The 15316-nt window shown below is 45.7% G+C and overlaps 1 protein-coding gene across 4 annotated transcripts in view; it reads left to right on the top strand.

Annotated features, from left to right (window-relative positions):
- The window catches only part of JOSD1 (Josephin domain containing 1), a 51234-nt gene extending 39447 nt beyond the window's left edge, over positions 1–11787 (top strand). For all 4 annotated transcript variants that reach the window (XM_068110432.2, XM_078774298.1, XM_068110433.2 and 1 more), the window contains 2 exons: positions 9138–9332; positions 10784–11787. In XM_068110432.2, the coding sequence (XP_067966533.1) occupies positions 9138–9332; positions 10784–10883 (295 nt within the window). In that variant the 3' untranslated portion in view covers positions 10884–11787. The remainder of the gene's footprint in view (positions 1–9137; positions 9333–10783) is intronic.
- The last annotated feature ends 3529 nt before the right edge of the window (positions 11788–15316 follow it).

Genomic DNA, 15316 nt, shown 5'->3' with positions numbered 1-15316 from the left:
GTGTGGTGCTTGGCCACAAAAACGTGTGGTCCATAAAGTGGTGCTCGGCCACAAGTCGTGCGGTCCATAAGGTGGTGTACCGGTCCAGGCAGGCTGTGCAGCGGCGGCTCGGGCACACAAGTGCGGCTACCTGTGCACTCCCCCCCGGACCCAAAAGAACAAGCCGTGAGTGGGGAAGGAAAGGACACAGCAAGCATCGGAGCAAGGTCACAAGGGTACACATCCAAACAAGGTAATGCAGAGGTGAGGTGCGCATGGGAGCGAGCGGAGAAAGCTCGTCCCTACCGTACGTCACCCCCCCTGTCACCTACCCTACCCTTGCCCTTACCCCGTATTTACAAAACTCTACACATTTACAAATTCCGTCTCTATTGTCCTGTCTTCCCCATATCTCCCCTAATACCAAATTCGTCCACAATCCCAATTTTTCATCAATTCCTCATAAGGAGGAAGAGATGGAACAAACAAGCACAATGTCGCCCCCACGTCATGATGCGTCTCACCATTCCAAAAACATTTGCAAAAATCACATGGTGTGGAGTCTTGTCACCTTGGTGAGTGGATGTAGATGGTGCGAAGAGATTTTCTCCTAACGACCTTCAAAATGACTTTAACACTTTTACTCCACCCGGGGTCTTTCCCTGCAAAACCATTGGCCATCTTACACAATGCGGTTCTAAAAACCAATTCCCACTGACCATCTGTGGTGCTCACCAATTTGGGGTCTCACTCCCCCGATTCTTCACCCTGTGCCTTCGCACAATTTCCGGGCTGGGTCGTGTGGCGCTCCCAGCAGTTCCGCTCACCTGCACACCTCCGCCACTGTAGTTGCCTCTGAGCTTACCTGCTCCTTAACCTAACCTACCTGGGGAAGGCCCTCTGGCTCCCTTACCCCACTACCACCCTCTCTGGCGTCGGGCTACCCGGGTCCGTCCTCCGGATCCTCGGGCCCCACTGAACAACTCTACTGGCTCCCAGAGCCCACCTGCGGCCTCACCTGGCCGACAGACTAACAGTGGCGGAGTGCCCATTTAACCATTTAACGCCCAGCCATTTCACTCCACTAATGCATCCATCCAAACACCATTCTACCACACGCACCACAGATGCCAATATCCACCACAATTTACCTACTCCCTCTACCTACTTTTAAGCTACCCTCCCCGGGTATTCGTGAAAGGGGTCCATCTTCCCCATCCACTCCTTTCGCACCAACCACTCCACTCCACATATGCCACACTACTCACTCCACACCATCTATTCCATACTCCATTTATTCCATGCTCCCTTCACTCCAGACCATCTATTCCATACTCCATGTATTCCATGCCATTCATTTCATCCAACCATTCTCCATACACCTGTGCTTCACCTGCAAACCTGTGCCCACACACCTGGTGTCACCTGTACACCTGGTGGCACTTGTACCCGTCTCTCCTCCAGGACCATTCACTCAATACAACGCACAATCACACCTTTCACCATACTCTGCTCAATGCACAATCATGCCAATCATCATGCTCACCACAAAGAACTTCCTGCACACACACTGCATCATCTAAGCTGACTATTCCCTTCTGAAACTCGTGCCCCCCCCCCCCCCCCGTCTTCCCTTTTACTAGGCGCTCCCACGTCATTATAATCCACTAATCTGCTACGTCCCCTCTGCAGGTACATGTCGCTACTTAACTCTAATGTTACCTATGGTCATCTTTCTAAATCCTATCATTTTATCCTAACCCTCCTGGGCTAGTTTGCACAGCCAAAACCCCATAAACTATTGCTCATGTGCCCTGATGGATGGGAGGGATGGCAGAGTTGCCATCCCTCCACATCGGGCATCTCCCATTATCAATTTTGCCCATCCAATTTTTTTGCCAATCAAATTTGCCAATCATTGCTGCCAATCACTTTTGCCCATCAAATTTGCCAATCATATGCACTATCCCCAATTTCGAATCACTAGTAATTCCAAGCCAATTCCCTATCAATTTCAAACAATAACTATCAATTTCACTGCTACCATCAATCGTCCATTGAACTACGAGCCTCTCGGTACGTCAATGCCTTTTCATAGCTCGGCTTCGCAAAGCAGCGCAATGCATTCAGGTGGTTTGGTCGCCTGCAGGTTGGGTCCGTCCGGCATTCGGTTCAGGGGAGGAGGTTTGGTTGGGCCAAGGTTTAAAGCACCATCCCGGCGCGAGGCCTTTCGCTCCCATGCGCGGTGGGCCAACCTTGCCCGGGTGGAACGCCGCCACCACAAGGAGGCGCCACTCCGACCCCTCCTACCTCCCCTCGAACCGGGCCAGTCGCCTTGCCCGGCAAAGCGCGGACTCGACTGTGTGGGGCGGGGCCCGGCCCGGCCCCAATCGTGCACAACGCTCCGAACAGGAGCGACGCGACACCGATCCCCGCCGGCTCCTGCAACCCACACACCCCGGCACGGACCGGGAGCTCGCGTCGGCTAAACGTCGGTCTGAACACTGTCCCGTTTAACGTCGATGCTCCCCGTACATGCTCACACCACGCGTTCCTTTTTACATTCACCAAACCCGGCGCTCCAACGCCTCTCGTACATCCCATGCATTTTACTCGCGCACATGCTCGCACATCCATTCCACCATTCGCACACTCTGTTACACACTTCGTAACACACCTCTCTCGCGCACCGTCTTGCGCACACTCTTGGTACGTACTCTGTATCCACCCATTCAGCGCACACCTACTCACGGGTGTGCAATCCCTCGTCACACTCTCAATCACGCGCTTCACAACCAACCCAGGTGTGCATTCTCGCACACGCTCAACCATTCCAGGTGTGCATTCTTTCTCACTCGCCACAACCAACTCACACCGTGTCACTCTCACCCTCACACATACACTCCCTTGTGCATTCTTCCTCGCACTCGGTAACACACTCGCGCTCTGGCACCATTCGCACACGCGCGCCATTTCCACTCATAACGCGCACCACGGACCTTTTACGAACGCCCGGGTTACGCCTGCATCCCAAGTGCGCGAAAAACCCTCTCGCGCCAAACACTCTCCTGCAAAATCTTTTTGCACCATATACTTTGCCGGAAAATCTCTTCGCCCCATACACTACCCGGCTCACCTTGGGGATTCTTCTTCCTCCTCGCTCCAACACCTGCAAATCTTTATAAGGATTAAGCACGGCATCATGATGCGAGCACGGACTTTGCACATTATCCATCACTTTCTCCGATTCCATTCCTATCTCTGCCGTCTCTTCAATCCCAATTTCAACTATAACCATTTCATTCTGAATTAATTCTTTTTCCGCCGCTGCACCTGAATTTGCCCTGTCCAATTCGGCGGCCGTCGGGTTTTTCACACCCCGTGTCGCGATTTCTATCCTGGTCCACCCGGCTGTGCTTTGCTCACCCCGCGCTTCTCAAACCGCACTACCTCGTCGCGTACCCGTGTGCTTTTCCCGCTCAACATGCGATCCATGCTCTCCCCACATTTTTGTATCTGGTTTCCCAATTGCTCCCCCTGAGTATCGATCCTATCATTTAGCCTTCCCAATCCACTCATGATTTGCGCCATGAGGGCTTGCATGTCGAAGCCCGCTGGTACAGCGGGCTCGGCTACCGTGGCCACGTGCGAGGCGCCGCCATCTTGTGCACCTGCAACCCCCGCTACCGCACCCTCTTTGCTTTCCTCCTGCATCTCCCCCATCTCCTCCCTGGGGTCCTGGGTCGACTCTACTCCTTCCTCTATCTCCCCCACCGGCATCCGACCGCCTTGACCATCCATGGCACGACTTTAATTTGGACTATTAAATAAAATTTCGGCCGCTCCAAATTTTGACCAAATTTTTAGATGTTTTAAAATTTGGTTCGGGTCCAAATCCCAACTCCTCGACACCAATTGTTACGGATCCGGGGGACGGCACTCCCGTTAGCAAGGGGGGGTTAATCCCCTTGTCCTGTTAAGCTGGCCGTCCAACCGGTCCTGGGGGTATGACGTCACTTCCGGTCGATAGTAAATAGGGTTGTAAGCCCAATTTGTCTTAATACCTAAGTACTACCACCGGCCGTAAGCGAGGAAATACTCCCACCCGGGCCGCAGCGTGATTGGATTGCGCCGAGCGAAGCGAGCTGCGACTCAGGCCGTTAGCAAGAGACTAAACCCGACTATAAAGCGTTTGGCCAAAATCGCGCCACAGGTATTCAATGGGAAGAAGGGACTAAAGCGATCAGGGGAAAGAAGAAGCCAAAGTAAGGAATACCAGATATTTATTAACTATGTACAAAACCAAAGAAGAAGAGGAAACGAAAGTAATATCCAGAACGAAGAAGAAGAAGGTACACAGGGCAGCCTTAAGCAGTCTTATATTATTCCCCAGGACAAACAAACAGACTCACACGACAGGGAATGGCAGGCAGGAATGGCTGGAAGGAATGAGAAGGCCCAGGCAGACGGTAGGCATCGAGGTCCGGCTCCAGGAGTCGACTCGCGTCGTGGCGGGAAAACCCTGGCAGGCAGCGAGTGCGTATCGTTGACCGCGAGCGGACGTTGCATATAGCGATGGGACTGGGATGCTCCGTATATAATATATGGCTCGTGTCAACGCTCTCTCTCTCGAACAAGATGGGGGAGATGCCAGTTCGTCGCGCACTCCAGGTCGTTCTCTTCTCATCGGCACCTTCTCACGCGTCTCTCATCGTACCTTCTCACCCAACTCTCGTAAGCAGTCCCTCACAGCCGCTTTTATTGCCCGTGTCGAAATCAAGCCGCTGGCTCTGATGACACGCCTACCCGTTGGCTCACCGCGGTGCTGGTTGGCCGGCAAAGGGCTCGCTGACTCCACCTCTGCTGATGCGTCGACGTGCCACACCTTGTTCTGGTGGCCCCGCCCCCTTCTTCCTCGGCTTGACCGCATGGCTTATGGCGGCATGGTGCCAGTAAACAGCCCAGTGCAACGGCGGCGAACGCTGCTGGCAAGCGAGGTACCACAATTTGGAGAGGGAGAGCAAAATGGACAGAATGGGGCCTATCTTATTTGATTAATGCAACGCAGATTCAACTATTGGGAACATATCCTTCACTGAAACACACAATAATGAAATAACTACGGAGAGGTCCTATGGTTCGCTATGTGTTGTACATGGACTAACGAGGGTGCAATCTTTAACAAGTCAATTGATGGGGATATTTACAGGGGAACATTTATAAGGGAAACATTTACTAAAATTTACTAGTGAAGGTTCTAAAAACCGTAACAATGTATATATATATATATATATATATATATATACAGTATACACCAACATTTATTTTTTGGCTTAATGTTGGTTAATCACACACACACACACACACACACACACACACACACACACACACACACACACACACACACACACACACACACACACACACACACACACACACACACACACACACACACACACACACACACACACACACACACACACACACACACACACACACACACACATACACACATACACACATATATATATATATATATATACATACATACATGCATACATGCATACATGCATACATGCATACATGCATACATGCATACATACATACATACATACATGCATACATGCATACATACATACATACATACACATACAATTGCTTTGGCCGCACTGACACTCTGTATCCGATAGTTTTGAGTTGTCTCCAAAGCAATCTGTCAAATTGAATTTCAGACTGATGTGGTTTTGCTTCTGTCGAACGTGTATATGACTCTGTGTTTCAAACTTTGATTAGGCCCACTGGTTACATACATTATGACGGATGTGCGACTTTACTGCTGATGCATTGCTCTTGCATTTTGCAGCAGGGAATTTGGCCAGGATAGTCACACAATGACCTGCTCTTATCGAATGACACCATGGGATCTTTGAGGTCCAGCAGCGAATGTGAGCAGAAGGTCACCCAACTTAATCGATACAATTCCCTGTCTGTGAATCACCAGAGTGATGGTCTAATTACCACTGGGACAGCAATCAAAGCCAGATGAGACGGCCTATTGACGATTATGAACGCAACCCTTGAGCTATCATGTTTGTCCCGTGTGATTTTTTAATTTGTTTAATCACAATGCCTAGATGGTTTGACCTTGCACTATGAAGTTGTCTAGGCTTTGAAAGGCCGATAATGACGTAAAACAACCAAGTGGTACAATAACACTCAAGTGTTTTGTCTTCTTGACACAATGGGATGGCCTGTTTGCATTCCCGTCGGAACCCTTGGCTCGGGATGCACAGACCCCAACTTCAAATTATATATACTACAACTACTTCTCCATTGTCTACTAATGTCCTAATTTGTGTAAATGTACACTGACGTCTACTAATGTATTTGTCTGGCATGTGATTGTGTGTGTACAAGCTGTTCCATGAGCCTCGATTCACAAGAAAAATAAATAACAATCTGCTTTTCATGGTTGAGCAATCAAATAAAACATTCATGCGAAACAAGATCCTTAAACCGAGAACAATCTTCAAAGTATTTGTATGCAATTTTGCATCCACTCTGTCGGTGTAATGACATGAATTGTCTGGTTTCACTTGACTGATTTTGGGGTATCTGTCTTTGTGTCATTTTAGATTGAGTGCTAGAGCATGAAACTCTGCGTCATCTGAGATATGCAACGGTTGCTAGAGTGAGATGTGCATGGAAGAAGTTTTGGGAACTGAGTGGCGTGCTGACGAGGGGGGAGGGGAGTGTCGTTGAAGCTGAAGGGAAAGGTGTATGCTGCATGTTTGAGAAGTGTTATGATTTATGGGAGCGAGACATGGGTAATGAACGTAGAACACCAACGAAGGCTGGAAAGGGTGGATATGCGAATGGTTCGGTGGATGTGCGGAGTATCGTTGAGAGAGAGGAAGACAATTGATGAATTGCAAAAGATGATGGGAATAGAGCCTGTGATGGATGCTGTGAAGAGGAACAGGTTGAGATGGTTTGGTCATGTTTTGAGGAAGGATGAAAGTGACTGGTTGAGAAGAGTGATGGAAATGAATGTATAAGGAAGTAGAGGATTTGGAAAATCGAGAAAGACTTGGCTAAAGATGGTGGAAGAAGAAATGCGGGCAAGAGGGTTAACAAGGGGAGATGTAGAAAATAGGGCAAAATGGAGAAGATTGTCATGGGGACCGCAAGGCTAACCCCTGCTCTCGCAGGGAAAATGGCCTTAAAATGCCTGTTGTTGTTGTTGTCTTTGTGTCATTTTCAGATTGGTGTGGTCTTTTTTTTTTTTGGTAACGTCCACCACCTAAGGTGGATGGGAGGTTATGTTGTCACCCTGTATGTCTGTAAGCAGGATGTCTCAAAAAGTTAGGGACAGATTCGAACAAAATGTGGTTGAGGTTGGGTGTACTACAAGGACTAATTGATTAGATTTTGGTGAAGATCTGATCCCGATACTTGAATTTTTATCAGTGTTCTTCACCATTGGGAGATGGGGCCGAAAATGATAAATAGTACGAATGATATTTCAAAAAGTTGTGGACAGGTTATGACAAAACTTAGTGGATGAGTTGGCTAAGTGACAAGAACAAGCCCATTAGACATTGGTTAAGGTCCGGATACAGATCTGGCCTATCGGTAGGATACAAAACGTGGACTATTCAGCCTGGCCGAGGTATTCCCTCTACTGAGTGCTGTGCTAGTTTTTGTTTGTTACTTTTCTGAATCCCATCAAATTTTTCACACCATTTGGTGATACCTTGGTAATGATTTGGTCAAAATGATTGTTTACACATGCACTCATACGCGCACTCGATCTCTTTTCAAGGCTCATGTAAGATCAAGGTGTGTGGAGGTTATGAACCGGCAGTTGTGTAATTCTTGGATTAAGACCCCTGCGAGGTGAACGTGGGCTGACCAAGAGTAAGCCTGTTTTTGTTTTTTCATAATGCGATCAGTTGATTATCTTCAAATGTGGTGTTAAAATTTACCCAAATACCTTGGAGCACCTTCAGTTTGCAGGGTAAAAGTTTTGGTTCGCTAGGTTTCTGGTTTTGGAGTTGTTGAGGCACATGCACACACAGATATTTATTATCCTTGCTTTAATTTACAGACAGGTGTGTGTGTGTGTTTGTGTTTGTTTGTCATGCTGCTCTTCCTACAGTTCTGGGCCAATTACATCCAGACTTGCTACATTGGATCAGTATGACCGCAGTTGGTGTATACGGGTGTTTTTATTTTTGCCAGTGGTCTTGGGGTAGGTGAGGGAAGTGGAGGGGGGAAGCAAGTTGTCTGCAAATGTAAATGTGTATCGTGTAGTGGCGCCTCCAGGTGGGCGAGGGTTTTACAAGTCTCCTCCCTTTACAGTACAGTATTGCTGTCCCCATGTTTTCCATTACAGTTAGGTGTTTTCAATTATGCAGTGAGAGGTATTTTGAATTACACTTCGAATAAGGATAATAACAACATAACCTCCATACGATGCGGGTCCTTCTAGTTATAGATTACACACACGGGAAGTGAAGAATCTCCATTAGGTGGTTCCAAAACATGCCGAGTTCCTTTGAGATCTGAGCAATGTGTGACCATGGAAGATGTCTGAAGTCATGTTCTGAGATCATTTGTGTACATTTTTTTCTTATTTGCTTTTTCTGTAGCCTTTCCTTTTTCATGGACGTGCTTCTTCAAGATGCCAAGGAAGCATTCCATTCTTGCACTCTCATCCGCACTCTTTGTGTCTCGCATTTCGCCATGTTGGATACGACTGATGAATAAAAAAAAAAGTCTCGTATGCTGAGAAATGGTTGCTTCATCACCAGGGCATGTTCGTTCAGTATTGTTTTGTAGATTTAACCAGCAGAGTCGTTAATCTTGCAGCAATAATTCGTTCTTAAAGATGAACTATGAATACGTACACAAAGGAAACGCCCATCATCATATAATGTCATCAGCAGCCTTGACAATGAAAGCAAATAATAACGCTCGAGTGATCGGTGAATTATTTTCTTTATTTATTTTTAGTGCATTCACCTGTTTACAAAATGGTGTGATTCTTGATTCATGAGATGACACTGAGTAATACATGGTGTCCACTCACTACCACCAGTTGTACTGCACTCTTCGTTAAACTGCTTTTCGCTTGCACCATTCTCTTCCCACAGAGATGTGGATGGCATTGCCTTTGGCAACGTGCTGGGACTCATTTTGAACATACCGTCAGGCATGCGGTGGGGCCCTCTGCAACTACCACTGAAGCGCAAGCACTGGATCAGTGTTCGGCAGATTAATGGCTGCTACTACAACCTCGATTCCAAGTTAAAGGCACCTCAGAGAATCGGATCAGAGGATGAGCTTCGGTGGGTTCAGCATATATCTGCCTATTCTTTCGTTCATTCAATTTTTATTCTGTTGTTGGTGTGGATGGAGGTTATGTTTTCACCACTGTTTGTCTGTCTGTCTGAGCAGGATATCTCAAAAATGTATGGGCAGATTCAGATGAAACTTTGTGGACAGGTTGGGTGTTTGATAAGGACGGATTGATTAGATTTTGGTGAAGATCTGGATCTGGATCCGAATACGATAATTTTTAAGTGTTCCTTCACTATCGAGAAATTGGGCCAAAAACTATATATAGCAGGATATCTCAAAATGTTGTGGACGGATTCGGATGAAATTTGGTGGACAAGGTTGGATGTGTGACGAGGAAGATTTGATTCAATTTTGGTGTGAAGATCTGGATACGAGAATTTTTAAAGTGATTCTTCACCATTGAGAGGTGGGGGCCAAAACGATATATAGCATGATATTTCAAAAAGTTGTCAACGGATTATGACAAAACATGATTGATGAGTTGGGTAGATGACAAGAACAAGTGGATTAGATTTTGGTATGTGACAAGGGCGAATGGTCCGGATGCAGATTCAGCCTATTGTGTGACCAAAAATGTAAACTGTTCAGCATGGCGAAGGTATGTGCTCTACCAAATGCCGTTCTCGTTCTGTAATATTTTCATTTTATCAGTATAGGGACGGCGTGGAAAAAATTGCCAGTCCCATCTGCTACATACAAAGCTAAAGTTGGAGTACCTTCTCTGAAAAGTCGCTTGGCTACATCTGATAAAATAGGAATAGGAATCCTTTGTAAAATAATAGGAAGGGATACGAGGGGTGGACTACGACTGTCAATTCTGTTGTTGGGGGCGGGGCCACTCGATACATTTACCTCTGTCGTTGTGTTATGCGTGATAATGTGACGTCAAATAATATCAGCAGAAATATCATGCCTCAGCAAATCCCGTTTTACAGTTACATTTATTAAAAAATATATATATATGAGCGAGGTATCAGTGCTACATATGTGACTCACGTGATCACGAACCCTCTCCAGTCACTGTGTCAAGGTAAAAATGCACCACGTGATCAAAACCCTTCTCAAATCACGGTTTCTCGGCGGCAGATTCACTACGTCAGCGCACCATGTAGGCATCTGGAATCGTATAGAACATCCTGAATGGTGGATTATCCACTCTGAATTTAATAAATATTTGAACTGACATTTAGTGTTCCTTTCGTCTTTATTTTGGCATACTGCATCGAGTGGAGTGGAGTGGTCAATTAATTTATATTTTATTATAAATATCCTAGTTTCCCTATGTCTATGCCTTATGGTGACTGGGGGAGGGAGGTGGAAGTAGGGGGGGTGGAGTGCAAAATTGTGTTTTAAACCTTTTCAAGAAAACCTTTCAAGAGGTGATAGTTTAATCATGTTTAACCCTTTGCTATTAACATTTTGTACTGTGGCCCTGCAGGCGCTTCTTAAAAGAACAGTTTGGCGGCAAGCACTGTGAGCTTTTGCTTATCGTAAGCACCGAGGTGGAGGCTGAGCAGAGCTGGAGACATGAAGACTGACACATATCAGCATGCAGCCATCAATATCATCTTTCTGCTTCTCACTCTACCACTGCTGATTCAGATCAGCGGCATTGATGAAAAGCTTCCAACCGACTCCTTGTCTCCATTGGTGATGAGTTCAAGGCAACGTGGGACGAAGAGGATGAGCATTCTGGACTCTTCAATTTGCCAGACGTTTCCACTGACAATGTGCTTGCCGATTTGAGGCCGCTGGCTAAAGGCATGGGGAAGGTGAAAAGTGGACGTGACAAGACTGAATTGAACGAAATTGCTTTTGAAAGACACTTGTACCAATGTCTGATTTCACATGTTGGCCACTGTACAGTCTGTTGTGTGATTCTGCACTTGCTGCCACTTGGAGTTTTACAAGAATAGATGTATGTATTTACTGGTACTTTTACCTTCCTCTTTACGGGAATTATACTTTCTTGAAAATTTATTTCGTGTTGTGCAAGATAGCATTTAAAAGCTTGACGAAAAGTCATGTAATCACAGTAAGGTCGATTAAACCAACAAACCTAGGTTCTGATGGCTTGCCATTTCAGCTGTTTGATCCGTAAATGTGCAAATTATTATTATTATTTTTTTACTTTCGTTTTGGGATTGTGGTGAAGGGTCAGTGTAATGAGTGTGAGAGCATTTTCGACTTTTTTTTTTATTTTCCATCGTTTTTTCATATTTAATTAAACATCAGTTGAAATTTTGTAAGTCGAGCTGTCCAACGCTTATAAATTAATTCCATATATGGGCTTTCCCTTTTGAAATTCCAAACTATTATATTTTACTTTGTCTCAGCTGTGTACTTGTTGACAATTGAGCAACTCCAACTTAGACTGTCACCCAAATACTAATTTTCCTTTCTAGCTGCATATTGACATAAAATCGTCATTTTGTACTGGTATCAGTCCAGCTTTTGCATGCTTTTGGGAACGACTGCAATAATATGTTTGGTTACCTGTAGAAGGAATTGATCACTGCAGTTTAATCCACAGTCTCAGACTACCGCGACGATGTACCAAATGGCTCTCGAATGCATGACTTGCGCTAAGAAGTGCTCCGATTCGTAGCGGTTAAATTGATACCACATATACAAATGGTGATGCCAGCTTTGCAACTTTCACACGATCGTAGCAACACTTCAAAACCTTGTGAAATAATTTCTTTTTTCTTCGAATTGGATAATTGATTGAAGCATTTTCCATATCTATATCACGAGTCTTGTACTTCGTCTTATTGCACCTTAATTAATGCAGTTTGAGACATTTTGATCTCTTAACATTCCAGAGTAGAACGATATTTTTCACAAATGTCATACGTTTAAAACGGTATTCGAAAGAAACTTCAATGTTTGAGTGGAATATAATATGTAGACGTACGTTAAACGAGGTGTTCTGTGCACGCGTTACCATTAGGTGGTGGACGTTAAAGATCCCAAGGTGGCTATTGCAAAGAATCACCAGTACTCTGAACAGCTGACAAATTCCTGCCACCTTTAATTTCTGCCGTCATCCTGGTCAGACACTTCGTTAAATTATTGGGCCACAAACCATCCGCAGCTGCCCCCTAAGGTGCGATAATCGGGTACAATGAAATAGTGGTATCATTTGCAGATACAAACGGTGAGAGTCACATCCATTGTTGCTGTCCAAGTCTTAATTATATTTTTTGGTACTACTTGAAAGTTAAGTTCGTTTGTCCTTCATATCCATATTGTCGTGTCCCTGGGGTTAAGACCCCAAGAGGACAAATGGCCAAAACGAGCTTTAACTCTGAGGCGTATACCCAACTTGGAGGTAGTGACACGTGCGGGAAGGTTCGAGGTTTTATCTGATCGGGAAAACGCACAGGGGTTATCCGATCCCCACAGACAGAAACGAACCAGGACAAGAAAAGTCAAATTCAACAAATAATGATTTAGTGAAAATAAATGCAAATAACAATGAAAGGTGAGGTAAAAACTAAAATTCCTAAATGAGGGACCCTCTTAAACAAACACGGGGAAAATTAAAGTAAAAATAAAATCCCTTTTATAATTGGCCGAACTCAGCTTTGTGTCCCCAAATGGCTGGTAAAGCTGCTGGTCGTCGCCTCGAACCACCGCGCGGGAAACGCACAAAAGCGTGCCCGCAAGCAGGCAGGATCCCTCTTTGTTTCGCTCGCGACCCCCTCTTTTGCAGGGCACCACCATCAACCAACACCTTCTCCTTCCACATTGCAAACAGTCCCAAAGCCCCAACATGTCGCCTCACCAGCTCACCCAAAACCACAGCATCCACTCACGACGAGAGCCAGAACGAGAGAGAGAGAGAGAGAAAGATGGCGAGACGCCTCTTTTTGCCTTCTCCCGAATGTTCCACGCTCACCTCACACAATCTGTCCAATCACCGAACGCTACTCAATCACGAAGGCTGGGGCGTTGCCTCACCATTACAATACGTCGGGGGCCGTGAGCAGGTGCTTGCGTGCCGAACGGCAAACGTGCTGGGTGTTGGTTAGCCCTGGCGTCGTTTGCGAATGGAGTCCATTTACATTGCGATCGTTGTAGTTATTGTGGTGGCCCTTTGTGATGCAATAACAACGAAGGGAAAAATCACAGGGAAATTACACACTGGGGTTTATCCTTAAGCCCTACCTAATTAGCATAGCTCCACCCCTCATATGGAGACACATATACGATCATACCCGGACAATCGGCCGAACAATTTACATTGAGGTGGCTTCACGGAATACGGAGCATACTAAACCTACACGTTCTGAACTTTATTAAGGTATTTCATCCATACCCCAAAAACAACAATATTCCAAGTTTAGCATGTTGCACACCTTTTCCAAGTTCCATATTTGATGTGGAATTGTTTTTCAAACTATCCGAACCATTTCTGAATTCATATTATTTAGCTTGGAGAAAGTTTATATACCATTATTCTTTTTGTGAGTTTATCACCTGCCCGAATTGTAAAAGTAAGTACGTCTCCAACAGACATGCTCTGGGGAAATTTTCAAGCCTTTGAACAAAATATATAATAACTTCTAAAATGAGTTGCTTTATTGTCCCCCGTCGCACAGCGGAGCGAAAGGGGGACTATGGCTTTCCCCTCCGTCCGTGTGTCCGTCCGTCCGTCCGTCCGTGCGTGTGTATGTGCGTGCGTAAGCGAAGGACCGCATTCGAATTTAGTGTGTGGGTGCTACCCACGTCAAAATCCAAGATGGCCGCCGCCATGTATGTCTGATGCCATGTATGTCTGAACCTTGTAAGCTGCATATCTTGAAAAATAAGCGAAGTACCAACTTCTAATCTGGTGTGTGGGTGTATCTAGGCATAAGGAAGAACGCTATTGAAAATTGGGTCGCCACGTCCATATCCAAGATGGCCGCCACCATATATATGTCTGAACCTTGTGAGTGAAATATCTCGAAAAAGAAGCGAAGTACCAACTTCTAATCTGGTGTGTGGGTGTATCTCGGCATAAGGACGAACGCTATTGAAAATTGGGTCGCCACGTCAAAATCCAAGATGGCCGCCACCATATATATGTCTGAAACTTTTGAGCGAAATATCTCGAAAAAGAAGCGAAGTACCAACTTCTAATCTGGTGTGTGGGTGTATCTCGGCACAAGGAAGAACGCCGTTTAAAATTGGGTCGCCACGTCAATATCCAAGATGGCCGCCACCATATATATGTCTGAACCTTGTGAGGGAAATATCTTGAAAAATAAGCGAAGTACCAACTTCTAATCTGGTGTGTGGGTGTATCTAGGCACAAGGAAGAACGCTGTTTAAAATTGGGTCGCCACGTCAAAATCCAAGATGGCCGCCGCCATGTATATGTCTGATGCCATGTATGTCTGAACCTTGTAACCTGCATATCTTGAAAAATAAGCGAAGTACCAACTTCTAATCTGGTGTTTCGGTGTATCTCGGCATAAGGAAGAACGCTATTGAAAATTGGGTCGCCACGTCAAAATCCAAGATGGCCGCCACGATTTATGTCCGACACTTGTGAGATGAATATCTTGAAATAGAAAGCGAAGTACCAACTTCTAATTTGGTGTGTGGGTGTATCTCGCCATAAGGAAGAACGCTCTTGAAAATTGGGTCGCCACGTCAAAATCCAAGATGGCCGCCACCATATATATGTCTGACCCTTGTGAGCGAAATACAGTATCTTGAAAAATAAGCGAAGTACCAACTTCTAATCTGGTGTGTGGGTGTATCTCGGCATAAGGAAGAACGCTATTGAAAATTGGGTCGCCATGTCAAAATCCAAGATGGCCGCCGCCATGTATGTCCGAACCTTGTGAGATGAATATCTTGAAAAATAAGCGAAGTACCAACTTCTAATTTGGTGTGTGGGTGTATCTAGGCACACGGAAGAACGCTGTTTAAAATTGGGTCACCACGTCAAAATCCAAGATGGCCGCCACCATGT

The sequence above is a fragment of the Myxine glutinosa genome, chromosome 3, assembly GCF_964187855.1.
Source record: "Myxine glutinosa chromosome 3, kmMyxGlut1.1, whole genome shotgun sequence".
Classification (NCBI taxonomy): Eukaryota; Metazoa; Chordata; class Myxini; order Myxiniformes; family Myxinidae; genus Myxine; species Myxine glutinosa.
Note: the sequence above shows the minus strand (reverse complement) of the source record. Positions and strands in the feature narration are given on the sequence as shown.